The sequence below is a fragment of the Carassius carassius genome, chromosome 29 (genome assembly GCF_963082965.1).
Source record: "Carassius carassius chromosome 29, fCarCar2.1, whole genome shotgun sequence".
NCBI classification, from domain to species: domain Eukaryota; kingdom Metazoa; phylum Chordata; class Actinopteri; order Cypriniformes; family Cyprinidae; genus Carassius; species Carassius carassius.
In genome coordinates this window covers 2977291-2989857 of record NC_081783.1, presented here as the reverse complement: position 1 = coordinate 2989857, position 12567 = coordinate 2977291, and the positions used below count along the sequence as shown (strand labels likewise).

The following is a 12567-nucleotide window of genomic DNA, read 5'->3' as shown; positions in this document are numbered from 1 at the left end:
GTACAGTAACCTGCTGTCTAATCCCTACGTGTGTGACTGTCACTTAGCCTGGCTGGGACTGTGGCTTAAGAAGACCAGGGTGGTTAGTGGCAACCCACGCTGCCAGAAACCTGCCTTCCTGAAAGAGATCCCCATACAGGATGTAGCCATGCCTGATTTCTCCTGCGACGGTATAACTCTCTTTTGTTCGCTTGCACAATATCTGCTAGTTGCCCTGTTGATGGATCAGTAACTCAGCAAATGCCTGCATCAAAGAATGCATATTGAGAAATAAATCAGTCGTGCGTCACAGTGGTTTTAGCACAATAAAGGAACATGCACCTTGTCAGCCTGACCACCTTAACTTTAGGACAATCACAGATTTTATATATTTATATATATATATATATATATATACATATATACACATATATATATATATATAAAAGTGCACTTTTGTTAGCACTGTCAGGACGCTGAATAAGGGTTTGCAGACCTCAGCTAGTATTTGCTCTGTAGCATGTGCCATCCACACCACATCCATCTCCAGTTCCCATGAAATCACGCTGCTTAGATCAGGCCGCTGCATCGCCTCCTTCCAGACCGAGGCTCTCTCTCCACTCCATCTCCTCAGATTTCCCACACCTTCATCCCCCTCTCCCTGCTTCCCAGCATCAGGGTAAATCACACACCCGTCCAGCTTCCCACAAGGCCATTCTAAGAGGGCAGCACAAGGACAAATTCAAAAGGCCTCCCTGTCAAAGTCGGGGTGTTTTGGGTAGAAACAGCTCTTTTGCTGCTTCGGGGGAATATCGTGTTAAGAGAGCCTGCTCAGCTGTAGACGGCCGAAGCACTTTGAAACAAAGAGGTTGAAAGTGAGAGAAATTGCCCATTAGTTAGAAGAAGTCTGTCAGGACTCATGTCTTGTTATTCTGTTAGTTTCTTCCTCCTAAAGCGGGGCTCCAAAAAACTCACCAGCTATTTCAGTGCTCTGCAATTACAGTTAGAGTAACAAAGTCAAACTAAATTGATTTACGGGAAGATATTTTTGGTCGTTCGAAGGAGTCCAGTCATTGTAAAACTAGCCCACAGCCCCTTTGGCTCTTCTGCGTTTGCAAACACGTCCAGATCCAGCGTTCTCCTTCCAGACTCGGTCTGCGTGTTATTGTTGGAGCATATCTCGGTCTCCATTACCTCCCATTAATGGCTTAATTCGCTGTTTCTTTTAATCTGCAGGGCAATTCAGCCTTTTACAGATAGCATCTTACAGAGCTTGGATGAAAGCAGCTCGGGAGGAGGCTACAAGTATTGCTTGCAGGAAATGTGGAGCGAGCGAGGCCAAAAGCAATATTTAGCTGCTGATTTTAAACTCCTGTGCACTGTATCAGTTCACAAGCATGTGCTGTAATAATGACACCCGTGTTTGGAGAATGGGCTATTTTCAGTGCAGTTCGGTGCACCTGTGCTCTTTCTTCCGCTCTCTCTCTCTTTGTCTGTCTTCCATTACTTCCTTTTAAAGAATTGATGAGTTTCTATATTAGATCTGTCAGCAACACATATTACATTTTTCTCTTGCATGATGTAAAGGAGCATTAAATATGCATGTCTTCCTCTCTCAGGTATGGAAGAGAATATCTGTCTGCCGTCGGTTCCTCGCTGTCCCGATTCCTGCACATGCTCGGACACCGTGGTGCGCTGTAGTAACCGCGGGCTGCGTTCGCTGCCTAAGGGGATCCCTAAAGATACAACTGAACTGTGAGTTTCTCCTTCCAGCTTCTTCCTGTCATGCTTTCAGCTTTTTCAGTTTATAAAAGACAGGTAAGGGTTGGTGCAGTGTCACATCCAGGTTTTGTGTCTCTGTCGGTGATTGTTCTTGGGTTGTGCAGGAAAACTCCAGCAGGATTGACCTCTTCTCCTGGGTCGTAGTTTTTAGGACAAGACTCTTGCTCACTGACAGACCCCATTATCAAATCACTTTGATAGCAGACCATGAGTTCCCTATCAAAGCCCCATTATCTGTGTCCTGTCATCTTGCAGTGGAACGCCTTTTAGCACCTCACAAAGTGGCAAAATTTGGATGAAACTCACCCAAGAGTACATTTTGTACTGAAACAGCCACACTTCATAACCGTTCTGTGGTGCTTTTCTGAAACCTAGCATCACTTCTCTATATCTAGAGCCACTTTGTGGTAATAAGACTATTGCTTTCAATGTAATATTGATTTTTAAGCCTGAAATAAAATTTAAAATGAATCTGGTTTTACTTTGTAGCTTGTTTGAGGATTGTAGACTTGTCTGTTAACAGGATTTTTCTTATCGTTTCAGATACTTGGAAGGAAACCTCCTCACCTCCGTTCACAAAGAGCTTGCTAATCTGAAACACCTGACATTGCTGTATGTATTTCTCCACTTTTCATTTCAATTTATTCATTTGACACACACTTTTACCTTTAAGGAACCTATTTGTGAATTGAATGCATTCATTTGTATGTTCGTTTTAAGCTTTATTTTTATTTCCTGAACCTGCAGGGATTCATTTAGCAATTTTAGGAAATATGAAGCACCCACACAAACACACACACAAAAAGGTTTATGTTTACAAAAAAAAAATGTGACATTAAAAACCTGTCCATTCTTTAACTGTAAGTTACTTTAGCAAATATGGTGAAAACTGTAAAGAGTGCATTTTATGTAATTTTACTGTTAAATATTGTTTTGCAAGTAAATCTATGAATGAATGTATAATTTACAGTGAAAACATGAAAAATATCACATTCAGTGTAATATTTTTATTTCAATAATTTGGTTTCTTCTAATTTTTCTTATCAGCAATGTACATGTTTTATTCAATGTTATGCTTTTGGTTCATGTTTGTTCATGTTTGTGCCATCGTACCCTGATGCTGCTTTTTTTCTTTGTTTATATGACCATATGCAGCATTTATATATAAAAATTTGCCATATTTTATGGATAAGGTACAAAGCAAATTTAGTTGATTTTCATGCATCTTGGTATAACATTCAACCACTTAAGGAAATCAAATAAGCTGTAAAATGTACAGTCACCAACATGCCTTCCCATAATCCCTCAAACATTAGAAATGAGTGAGTTTCTGGCAAAAGTTAAGCATATAATATTTTTTTGCAGTAAACGGTTTAGTTTGTATGCATGTTTACATGCTCTGGCTTTGGATTGTGAAGGCATGTTGTAGACGTTGTTCTGAGGGTGTGCGTAATTGAATCTGCTGTGTGTTTGTGTGTGTTTCCTCTGCAGAGACCTCAGTAATAACAGCATCAGTCTTCTTGCACCTCTCACCTTCAGCAATATGACGCAGCTCGCCACCCTGTGAGTAACACAGGGATCCAACAATCAAACACAGTTTCTGTGTCGACAGATGTGCAGTCATGTGAATGTGATTACTACTGTTGGCAGAAATGTTGACATTAAATGAGTGTGTGTTTGTGTCTATGTCTCACTCATATTCACTCTCTCTTTCTCTGCAGTATCCTGAGCTATAATCAAATTCGCTGTGTCCCGGTTCATGCATTTGATGGCTTGCGTTCTCTCCGCCTGCTGTAAGACTCCCTTTTGTTTTTCACCTGATGAACCAGCGATCATCTGCTGCACAGTCACATCAATCTCTCTCTCTCTCTCACACACACACACACACACACACACACAGTCACATCAATCTTTCTCTCACTCACACACACTCTCACTCAGTCCCCATGCACCACAACACCTCTGTCAGATCCTAATAACCTGCCTCATGAACATCGGAGATTACTGCCTGAACAAAGCTGCTTTAGAACAACATGTTCACAGCATAAGCTGGTTCTGAAGGAACAAAGCAATAGATTTTAAGAGCACTTAAGTCCCACGGGGAAACGTTTTTTTCTTTTGGTTGTATGAAAGTCACATTAAAATGGTCTTGGAAACTTTTTAAGATGCCTTCGTTTATTTTTGTTACTTACCAAACTACTTGCAGACTCAAACTACACTGACTGATTTTTATTTTTTTATTTTTGAGGTTTTAAATTAAATCAAAGATTATTGGAATTTCTTTATTTGGAGTTTCTTTGAACACAGAATTTATTATTCAAATTTATTTGAAATATAAATCTTTTGTCAGATTAAAAAAGTTAATTTCTTTAAACAAAATCTCTTATTCTAAATTTTTTTTATTTTGCATTTTTTATCTTATGAAACTTTTTTTTTATAAAATATTGAACATGTGTTTATGATACTAGAATATGAAATAAGTAAACATTTCTATTGAAAATATAAATTCCATCACAGATTTATTTGGCATCTTGTGATGAAAATAAATAAATAAATAAAACATTTGTCCATGGGTAAAAAGTTCTGAGATGCATGTATATTCGCTCTTGTAAGTTATTAGGAGTGAGTTTGAAATATGTGCTCATAGTTTCAGAATCATCCTGTCTGCATTAAGCTGGTTCTGCGGCTCTGGGCTGGATAGGTTATCAACACCCTGTGTGCACAGATATGTTAAACAGCCCAAAGGACGCCCACCTTATTCCGGCCCTTTTAAGATTAGTCTGCCAAGCAGTCATCATTGTCACTTTTTAATTTCCCAGAATGCCCCAGGGCCAGTGCTGACGTGGCCTCAAGGCCCGTAGCTGTCCAATCATGTTCTCAGGTTGCAGTCTGAGTGTGTATGTGTGGGCAGAGTGCCCCTGATACAACAGGAGAAATTATTAAACAGAACCGACACAGCATACATTGACATCTCAATGCAAATCTGCCGTTCCCACCGGTGTTCTGTAATCGTCACTGAGTGTGGTGAATGACCAGTCCTTTCTTTCTCTATCTCCGTTTATAGTGTGGAAAACAATGGAACCAACTCCCAGAGCTCCATGCTTTTTTCATTTCCTTTCTATTCTTCTCTTTCAGAACCCTCCACGGAAATGACCTTTCAACTATTCCGGAGGGAGCCTTCAGCCACTTGACATCTCTGTCTCATCTGTAAGTGTGTGTGTGTGTGTGTGTGTGTGTAAAAGCATGCTCTCTCTGCCTCTATTAATGATGGACTCCCAGTCTCAGTCTTAGAGACCAACTCAGGTCTTTAGACTCAGTGTAAGTTTTACCTCATTACCGGGTGCAACCTAGAGAGAGAGAGAGCAGCCTTGTGCTCCACGCTCAGAGACCGAGCCCCACAGGAAATCTTTGTACATTTTATTACAGCTAAAAGGCATCTATTATGGAGGCTTATGGTGGTGTTGTTTTTTTCCTCTCTGGCTGTAGTTCCTATGCCGGTTTGGAGCGGGGCTACTGTAGCTCCTTGTTTCCTCATTGAAAAGAACTATCAGAGAAAAATCCCCATTGAGGAATAAATGGCCTGTTGAACTGAATGAAGTGCACTTGGGATGTGTGTAGTAACCGAAGAAGTTGGCTTTGTAATGAAGAGTTGAAAAATACACTAGACTAACGAATCATACTGATATTTTTCAACACCTGGTTCCTGTCATCCAGGGCTCTAGGTGCGAACCCCCTGTACTGTGACTGCGAGCTGCGCTGGTTGTCTCAATGGGTGAAGGCTGGGTTTAAAGAGCCTGGCATCGCCCGCTGCACTGGACCACCCGACATGGCAGACCGTCTTCTGCTGACCACCCCTCTCAGTCAATTCCAGTGCAAGGGTGAGGCTCTTTTCTGTCTTATCTCTTCATAATTAACACATCTGCTGCAGACACATTGAGCCATGGTGCTCATGTGGGAGACACAGATTTAAATGTGGTCTGTGCCATGCCCTGGGTCAGTTTCTGCTCTCTTTCTCTCCCTAAATAATATGCTGTCATTTTTCTGTTGTTTCTTTCAGTAAATAATCAGTATGCAAAAAGTAAGCATAAAAAATAAGGTCCAAAGCTACAACCCGAATTCCGGAAAAGTTGGGACGTTTTTTAAATTTTAATAAAATGAAAACTAAAGGAATTTCAAATCACATGAGCCAATATTATATTCACAATAGAACATAGATGACGTAGCAAATGTTTAAACTGAGAAATTTTACACTTTTATCCACTTAATTAGCTCATTTAAAATTTAATGCCTGCTACAGGTCTCAAAAAAGTTGGCACGGGGGCAACAAATGGCTAAAAAAGCAAGCAGTTTTGAAAAGATTCAGCTGGGAGAACATCTAGTGATTAATTAAGTTAATTGATATCAGGTCTGTAACATGATTAGCTATAAAAGCTTTGTCTTAGAGAAGCAGAGTCTCTCAGAAGTAAAGATGGGCAGAGGCTCTCCAATCTGTGAAAGACTGCGTAAAAAAATTGTGGAAAACTTTAAAAACAATGTTCCTCAACGTCAAATTGCAAAGGCTTTGCAAATCTCATCATCTACAGTGCATAACATCATCAAAAGATTCAGAGAAACTGGAGAAATCTCTGTGCGTAAGGGACAAGGCCGGAGACCTTTATTGGATGCCCGTGGTCTTCGGGCTCTCAGACGACACTGCATCACTCATCGGCATGATTGTGTCAATGACATTACTAAATGGGCCCAGGAATACTTTCAGAAACCACTGTCGGTAAACACAATCCGCCGTGCCATCAGCAGATGCCAACTAAAGCTCTATCATGCAAAAAGGAAGCCATATGTGAACATGGTCCAGAAGCGCCGTCGTGTCCTGTGGGCCAAGGCTCATTTAAAATGGACTATTTCAAAGTGGAATAGTGTTTTATGGTCAGACGAGTCCAAATTTGACATTCTTGTTGGAAATCATGGACGCCGTGTCCTCCGGGCTAAAGAGGAGGGAGACCTTCCAGCATGTTATCAGCGTTCAGTTCAAAAGCCAGCATCTCTGATGGTATGGGGGTGCATAAGTTCATACGGTATGGGCAGCTTGCATGTTTTGGAAGGCTCTGTGAATGCTGAAAGGTATATAAAGGTTTTAGAGCAACATATGCTTACCTCCAAACAACGTCTATTTCAGGGAAGGCCTTGTTTATTTCAGCAGGACAATGCAAAACCACATACTGCAGCTATAACAACAGCATGGCTTCGTCGTAGAAGAGTCCGGGTGCTAACCTGGCCTGCCTGCAGTCCAGATCTTTCACCTATAGAGAACATTTGGCGCATCATTAAACGAAAAATACGTCAAAGACGACCACGAACTCTTCAGCAGCTGGAAATCTATATAAGGCAAGAATGGGACCAAATTCCAACAGCAAAACTCCAGCAACTCATAGCCTCAATGCCCAGACGTCTTCAAACTGTTTTGAAAAGAAAAGGAGACGCTACACCATGGTAAACATGCCCCGTCCCAACTATTTTGAGACCTGTAGCAGAAATCAAAATTGAAATGAGCTCATTTTGTGCATAAAATTGTAAACTTTCTCAGTTTAAACATTTGCTATGTTATCTATGTTCTATTGTGAATAAAATATTGGCTCATGTGATTTGAAAGTCTTTTAGTTTTCATTTTATTAAAATTTAAAAAACGTCCCAACTTTTCCGGAATTCGGGTTGTATAATTCGGGCAGTATCCTAAGGTACAGAAGCTAAATGTACATCATTGTAGTTTATTTAATACAAAATGGTACATATTGAAAGTGTAGCGCCGCAGTTTAGTACATTTTTTTTTAGATTGTGCAAGTTATGCATTTGTAATGTCATTGTTTTCATGATAAATTACATTTTTAGAACAAAACAAGATATTTGAGGAAAAAAATACTGTAGGTTATGACTTGATTTTATTAAGTTCAGAACAGATTGGATCATGAAAAGTGGACATTACGTACCAGAATGGAGTCAAAGGTTTGTGATGTCCAAAAAGAGCAGTCTTGTTATCAATAACTACAGCTTAAAACTGTTCAAACAGTTTAAGTTATCATTTAAGTTATACGTTTTCAGTTCTTTTCATTACCTAAAATAAAATTGAATAAAATATAAATATTAGATGAAAAAAAAACTTTAAGAACAAGAATTAGAAATGTTGACCTGAACTGAAAAGTTCAAGTGAAAACTGAACTAAACTAAAAACCTGAAATTTATATAAAATCAAGCTAAATATCAATATTTATGAAAATCTTAATTAATCAAGAATTAATTAAAACTTAAACTAAAATTAAATGAAAACTGGAAAAACAAAAGTGAATTCAAAATAATAAATGCATACTACAACAGTACATAAATATTTTTTATTTTGTATAGTAATAAACATGCGTATATTGTTTCACAAGTAAATATGGTCAGGTTTGTTTCATGTTGACCTTAATGTCACCTCCATTCACTTTTATTTCTTGTTCCCTTTCTCATTTATACTTCACATTTTGTGTTGTGTGTTTCAGGGCCAGCAGATTTGAATCTGATGTCCAAGTGCGCCCCCTGTCTGGCGACTCCCTGTCAGAACAACGGCACATGTGTGAGTGATGTCACAGGCTCCTACCGCTGCACCTGCCCTTTTGGCTACAAGGTGAGTGAACATCCGCCACCCCAAATACAGCACATCCTCATGCACGTGTGTACAGAATATTCCTATGAGTTATGTGCTTCATTACATGCAAGAGAGCCTCATCATCCATCTTCCCGACGCTGAACTCACTGTCTCTGATGTTTCTTGATTAGTTCCTATTGTACTCAGGCTGCAGTTGTTTGTGTAGTGGATACTCGGTGGTGGGACCTTGGCGGTGGGGTCTTGGGCTATGGGCAAATGCATTGCACGAGATGTGAAAAATGTGAGCTCCTCTTCATAGGCAATTTATTCAAAGACAAGCTGTGGTGTGCAATGATAAGTGTGACCAGACAGGAGCGTACAAAAATGATAATTATTTATGAATTATTAATTGATCAGATTGCTGATGCACATACGAAAACCAATTGAAAACCCAAGCGAACCAAAGTTTTACATAATACAGACTCGGTTGCATTGCGAGTGTGTGTGTGTGTGTGTGTCCTGGATGCAGCGCCCAATTATTACCCTTTTGTTTGGTTATGGGATTCCTGTCAGTGTTGTTCTGTTGAAGAACAGATAAGAGCTTAACCCTTTGCACCCCCTACAAGACGGAACCAATGAGCTCTTTTAATTAAAACCGCAGCTCTCAAGGTCATTTGCAGGTGTTCATCTGTCCTCGAAGTAAGTGAAGATTGATTCGAATGTTCAAGAGTACTGAATTAAGTCAAACATGAGACCAAAAAAAAGATACGCAGAGAGAAAGAAAACAGACATATGGGCCCTTTGAGGAGAGCAGAGGAAACAGGCATATCTGTGGCAAAAGCCTTTCACAGAGTCACAGAGTTACAGCCCCGGAGTGTAAAAGGATCAGGACAAGACATGCATCTTCCATAAACCATGATATTAAACTAAACTCGGTTCTGGGCCTGGATATAGAAATAGTAAACAAACAAGACTTTTACATTAAGTGAGGAAAATCTGAGTGGTGCTTTTCTGTGCAAAACGAGTTAATATGTTCTGAGTGTTTTTATTATGTTGCTATGTGGTTGCTAGGGTGTTCTTGATGGAAGTTAAGGGATTAAAACAGATTCCTAATTATAAGTATGAGCAACAATGACCATAGAAAGCACCACTAATCATTGGCTTTAATATCCACTCCTTAACCCAGTTTGAAAGGTAAATTGTGGTTAACGTTTAAGTTGACATTTTACACAGAACTCATTACGTAATACTGTGGATGATGGCTTTTTATTCCTTTAACCGCTTCACCTTTGAAAGTATCCATCTGATTGTGGCCTTTGTCTCAGTATGTAGGGTCAGACATGTTAAAACCAAAGCTCTTTCTTTCTTCATCCATGCTCATAGGCTTTCTCTTTCCTTAGGGTCGTAACTGTGAGATCCCCATAAACGCCTGCATCAGCCTGCCGTGTGTTAATGGAGGCACATGCCACCTCACACCTGGACTGGATGGGTACTACAGGTACATTCAGAGCTGTAGAAATTATATTCTGTCAGCCATCGAATAGCTTGGAAGTTGTTGGACCTATGGCCTGAAATGTTGAGTTTTGGTCTGAATGTAGTCTGCACAGTGTTTCCACTATCGCTATGAATACAAGTGTCAAAAATGATATAAATAAGATTAAAAAACTGAAATGATTTGTTAAAATGCACGTCTGGGGAAAATCTGTGTATTAAAAATGTAAAGCTTGTAACACCCCTGGACATTTGAAAGAAGCAAGAGACAGGCAGATTGTTGTAATGGCACAATAAATGTCCCCCGTGTCCTATAAATCTCCCAGCAACTTTGGTAATGTCACGTTAGGCCTCTGTTCAATTTTTGTAGGGCAGCCGCTTCACATCCAGCAGGAGCAGAGTTGCACAATGACTTAACAAAAAAACAGCAAATGAGCCCAGAGATTTGTGTGTTTTTATGTGTCTGGGGGTGGAATATATCGGTTGCTGGCATAGTTTCTGAGAGATGGCAGCCAGAGGGCAGGGACTGGGTGGAATGGTACAGATGGGTGTGGGCTCTGCTAAACAGTGAGATAAGTTTTACTGCTATTGCTCAACAAGTCACCATGGAGATGGAGGTTTATCAAACACTGAGCCTCAGTCACTGATGGATCTGACCTATAAGTCTTACGGATAGCAACAGGAAGCCAAAACAACAGAGAAAAATTGAATTTCAGCAGGTAATTTGCTGTGGTGTAATTGAAACCAGCTTATCTGAGTCCCAGTGAAGACCTAAACCAGAACAGAGTCGAGTTTGAGTCTAGAGTGAGATCAGAAAAGGGTCGAGTCTGATTCAGGACTGAGACCAGAAAAAAGTCTGAGTAAGTCTGAATAAAATTGAGATCAAAAGAGGGTCGAGTCTGAGTCACAAGTGAGATTGAGTCTGAATCAAGACAAAGACCAGAAGAAGGTCAAGTATGTGTCAGGGCCAAGACCAGAAAACACTGAGTCTGAATCAAAATTGAGATCAAAAGAGGGTTGAGTCTGATTCAAGTCCAGAAAGAGGGTTGAGTCTGAATCAAGATCGAGATCAAAAGAGGGTTGAGTCTGATTCAAGACCTAAAAAAGAGTAGCGCCTGAGTCACAAGTGAAAACAGAAGAGATTGAGTTTGAATCAAGACAAAGACCAGAAGAAGGTCAAGTATGTGTCAGGGCCAAGTCCAGAAAACACTGAGTTTGAATCAAAATCGAGATCAAAAGACGGTTGAGTTTGATTCAAGTCCAGAAAGAGGGTTGAGTCTGAATCACAAGTGAAAACAGAAGTGAGATTGAGTCTGAATCAAGATCGAGATAAAAAGAGGGTTGAGTCGAAACCGAGACCAGAAGTGGGCTGATTTTGGTTAAAGACTAAGACCAGAAAAGGGTTGAGTCTGAATCAAGACAGAGTCTTCATGGTCCCAGCAGGACAAGACCAATAAAATTAAAATATGATTTTGAACCCTGAGTCGAGGACCAAGACCATCAAAATATAATCTTGGACTCATATTCAATGACCAAGAAAATATGGCTCAGACTCAAGGACCAAAACAGTCATGGACTCCAGTAGCATTTTGACTCATACACAAATGAGCTGGTTCTTCCATCATCTAGTCACCATTATATTGCTTGTTTTTGACAGAACAAAATGAGATGTTTACCAAAATGTTTAGGCTGCTCTTTTCCTTCAAGAAAGTGGATGGTGACCAGTAGCTGTCAAGCTTAATAGCTTAGAAAAGGACAGTCTGTGCTATAAAAGTGAGTCCAGGTTTATTCAGTGTCTCAAGATCTTCTTCCATAAACCCAATATTCTCAATAAACAAGAACATATAGAGTGTAATAAATTTACCAGCACCATCATTAGTGGCTGAACTATTGTTGTAATGTGTTCAGTGCATGTTAAAACCAAAGCTCAAAGTGTTCCTGTTGGCTGTGAGCAGAGCACTAATGAAGGATGTTGGATTGACATTTAAAGACCAAACAATCAGACATGAATGGCAACAAATGAAACTGTTCTGGCTGCAAACTTGGAAAAAAATCAGTCTGGCAGTATCAGGGTGTCACCCAACAGAGCTAAATCACTGAAACCCACGAGTTTCCATTTGTTGTAACATTTGAAGTATTGATCCTTGTCCTGTGCCTTCCCATTCCTCTAGCTGTGTGTGTCCGCCTGGGTACGAGGGACAGCAGTGTGAGCTGAATCCTGATGACTGTGAAGACAACGACTGTGAGAATAACTCCACCTGTGTGGACGGCATCAACAACTACACCTGCGTCTGCCCTCTGAACTACAGAGGTATCAGTTAAAGCTCATTAAGCCAGACTATAAATGCATTCAGAATGCATTCAGACTCTTTGTTACCATTTTCTTAGACTATTGCCCTACTTGTCCATCTCAGCTTACCACAATCAGGCCATTTCACTGGCAAGACTGCGCCAATTTCATTTATATCCTCCAGCCACAACTGAGGTGGCTAAGAAAACATTAAGAAACCAAAATAATATACATGTTAAGACTGGTAGTGGGCAGTTTTACTAAACAAACCAGCTTTTGACAGAAGTCCTGACCAGGCAGATTTAAAGTTCAGCTGTTGTTAAAACTGTCTGTTTATTTCCACTTCAGATCTGCCAAGAGCTGTCCAGTGGCACCACTGCTCGTTCTCTCTTCTTTTCCTCAAAATAGG

The 12567-nt window shown here is 40.1% G+C and overlaps 1 protein-coding gene across 1 annotated transcript in view; it reads left to right on the top strand.

Annotated features, from left to right (window-relative positions):
• Nucleotides 1-12567, top strand: part of LOC132109303 (slit homolog 3 protein-like) — a 167224-nt gene that overhangs the window by 136764 nt on the left and 17893 nt on the right. The window contains exons 20-29 of the mRNA XM_059515313.1: nucleotides 7-170; nucleotides 1599-1734; nucleotides 2305-2373; nucleotides 3253-3324; nucleotides 3483-3554; nucleotides 4897-4968; nucleotides 5476-5639; nucleotides 8292-8416; nucleotides 9778-9875; nucleotides 12040-12179. Of these exons, the coding sequence (XP_059371296.1) occupies nucleotides 7-170; nucleotides 1599-1734; nucleotides 2305-2373; nucleotides 3253-3324; nucleotides 3483-3554; nucleotides 4897-4968; nucleotides 5476-5639; nucleotides 8292-8416; nucleotides 9778-9875; nucleotides 12040-12179 (1112 nt within the window). The remainder of the gene's footprint in view (nucleotides 1-6; nucleotides 171-1598; nucleotides 1735-2304; nucleotides 2374-3252; nucleotides 3325-3482; nucleotides 3555-4896; nucleotides 4969-5475; nucleotides 5640-8291; nucleotides 8417-9777; nucleotides 9876-12039; nucleotides 12180-12567) is intronic.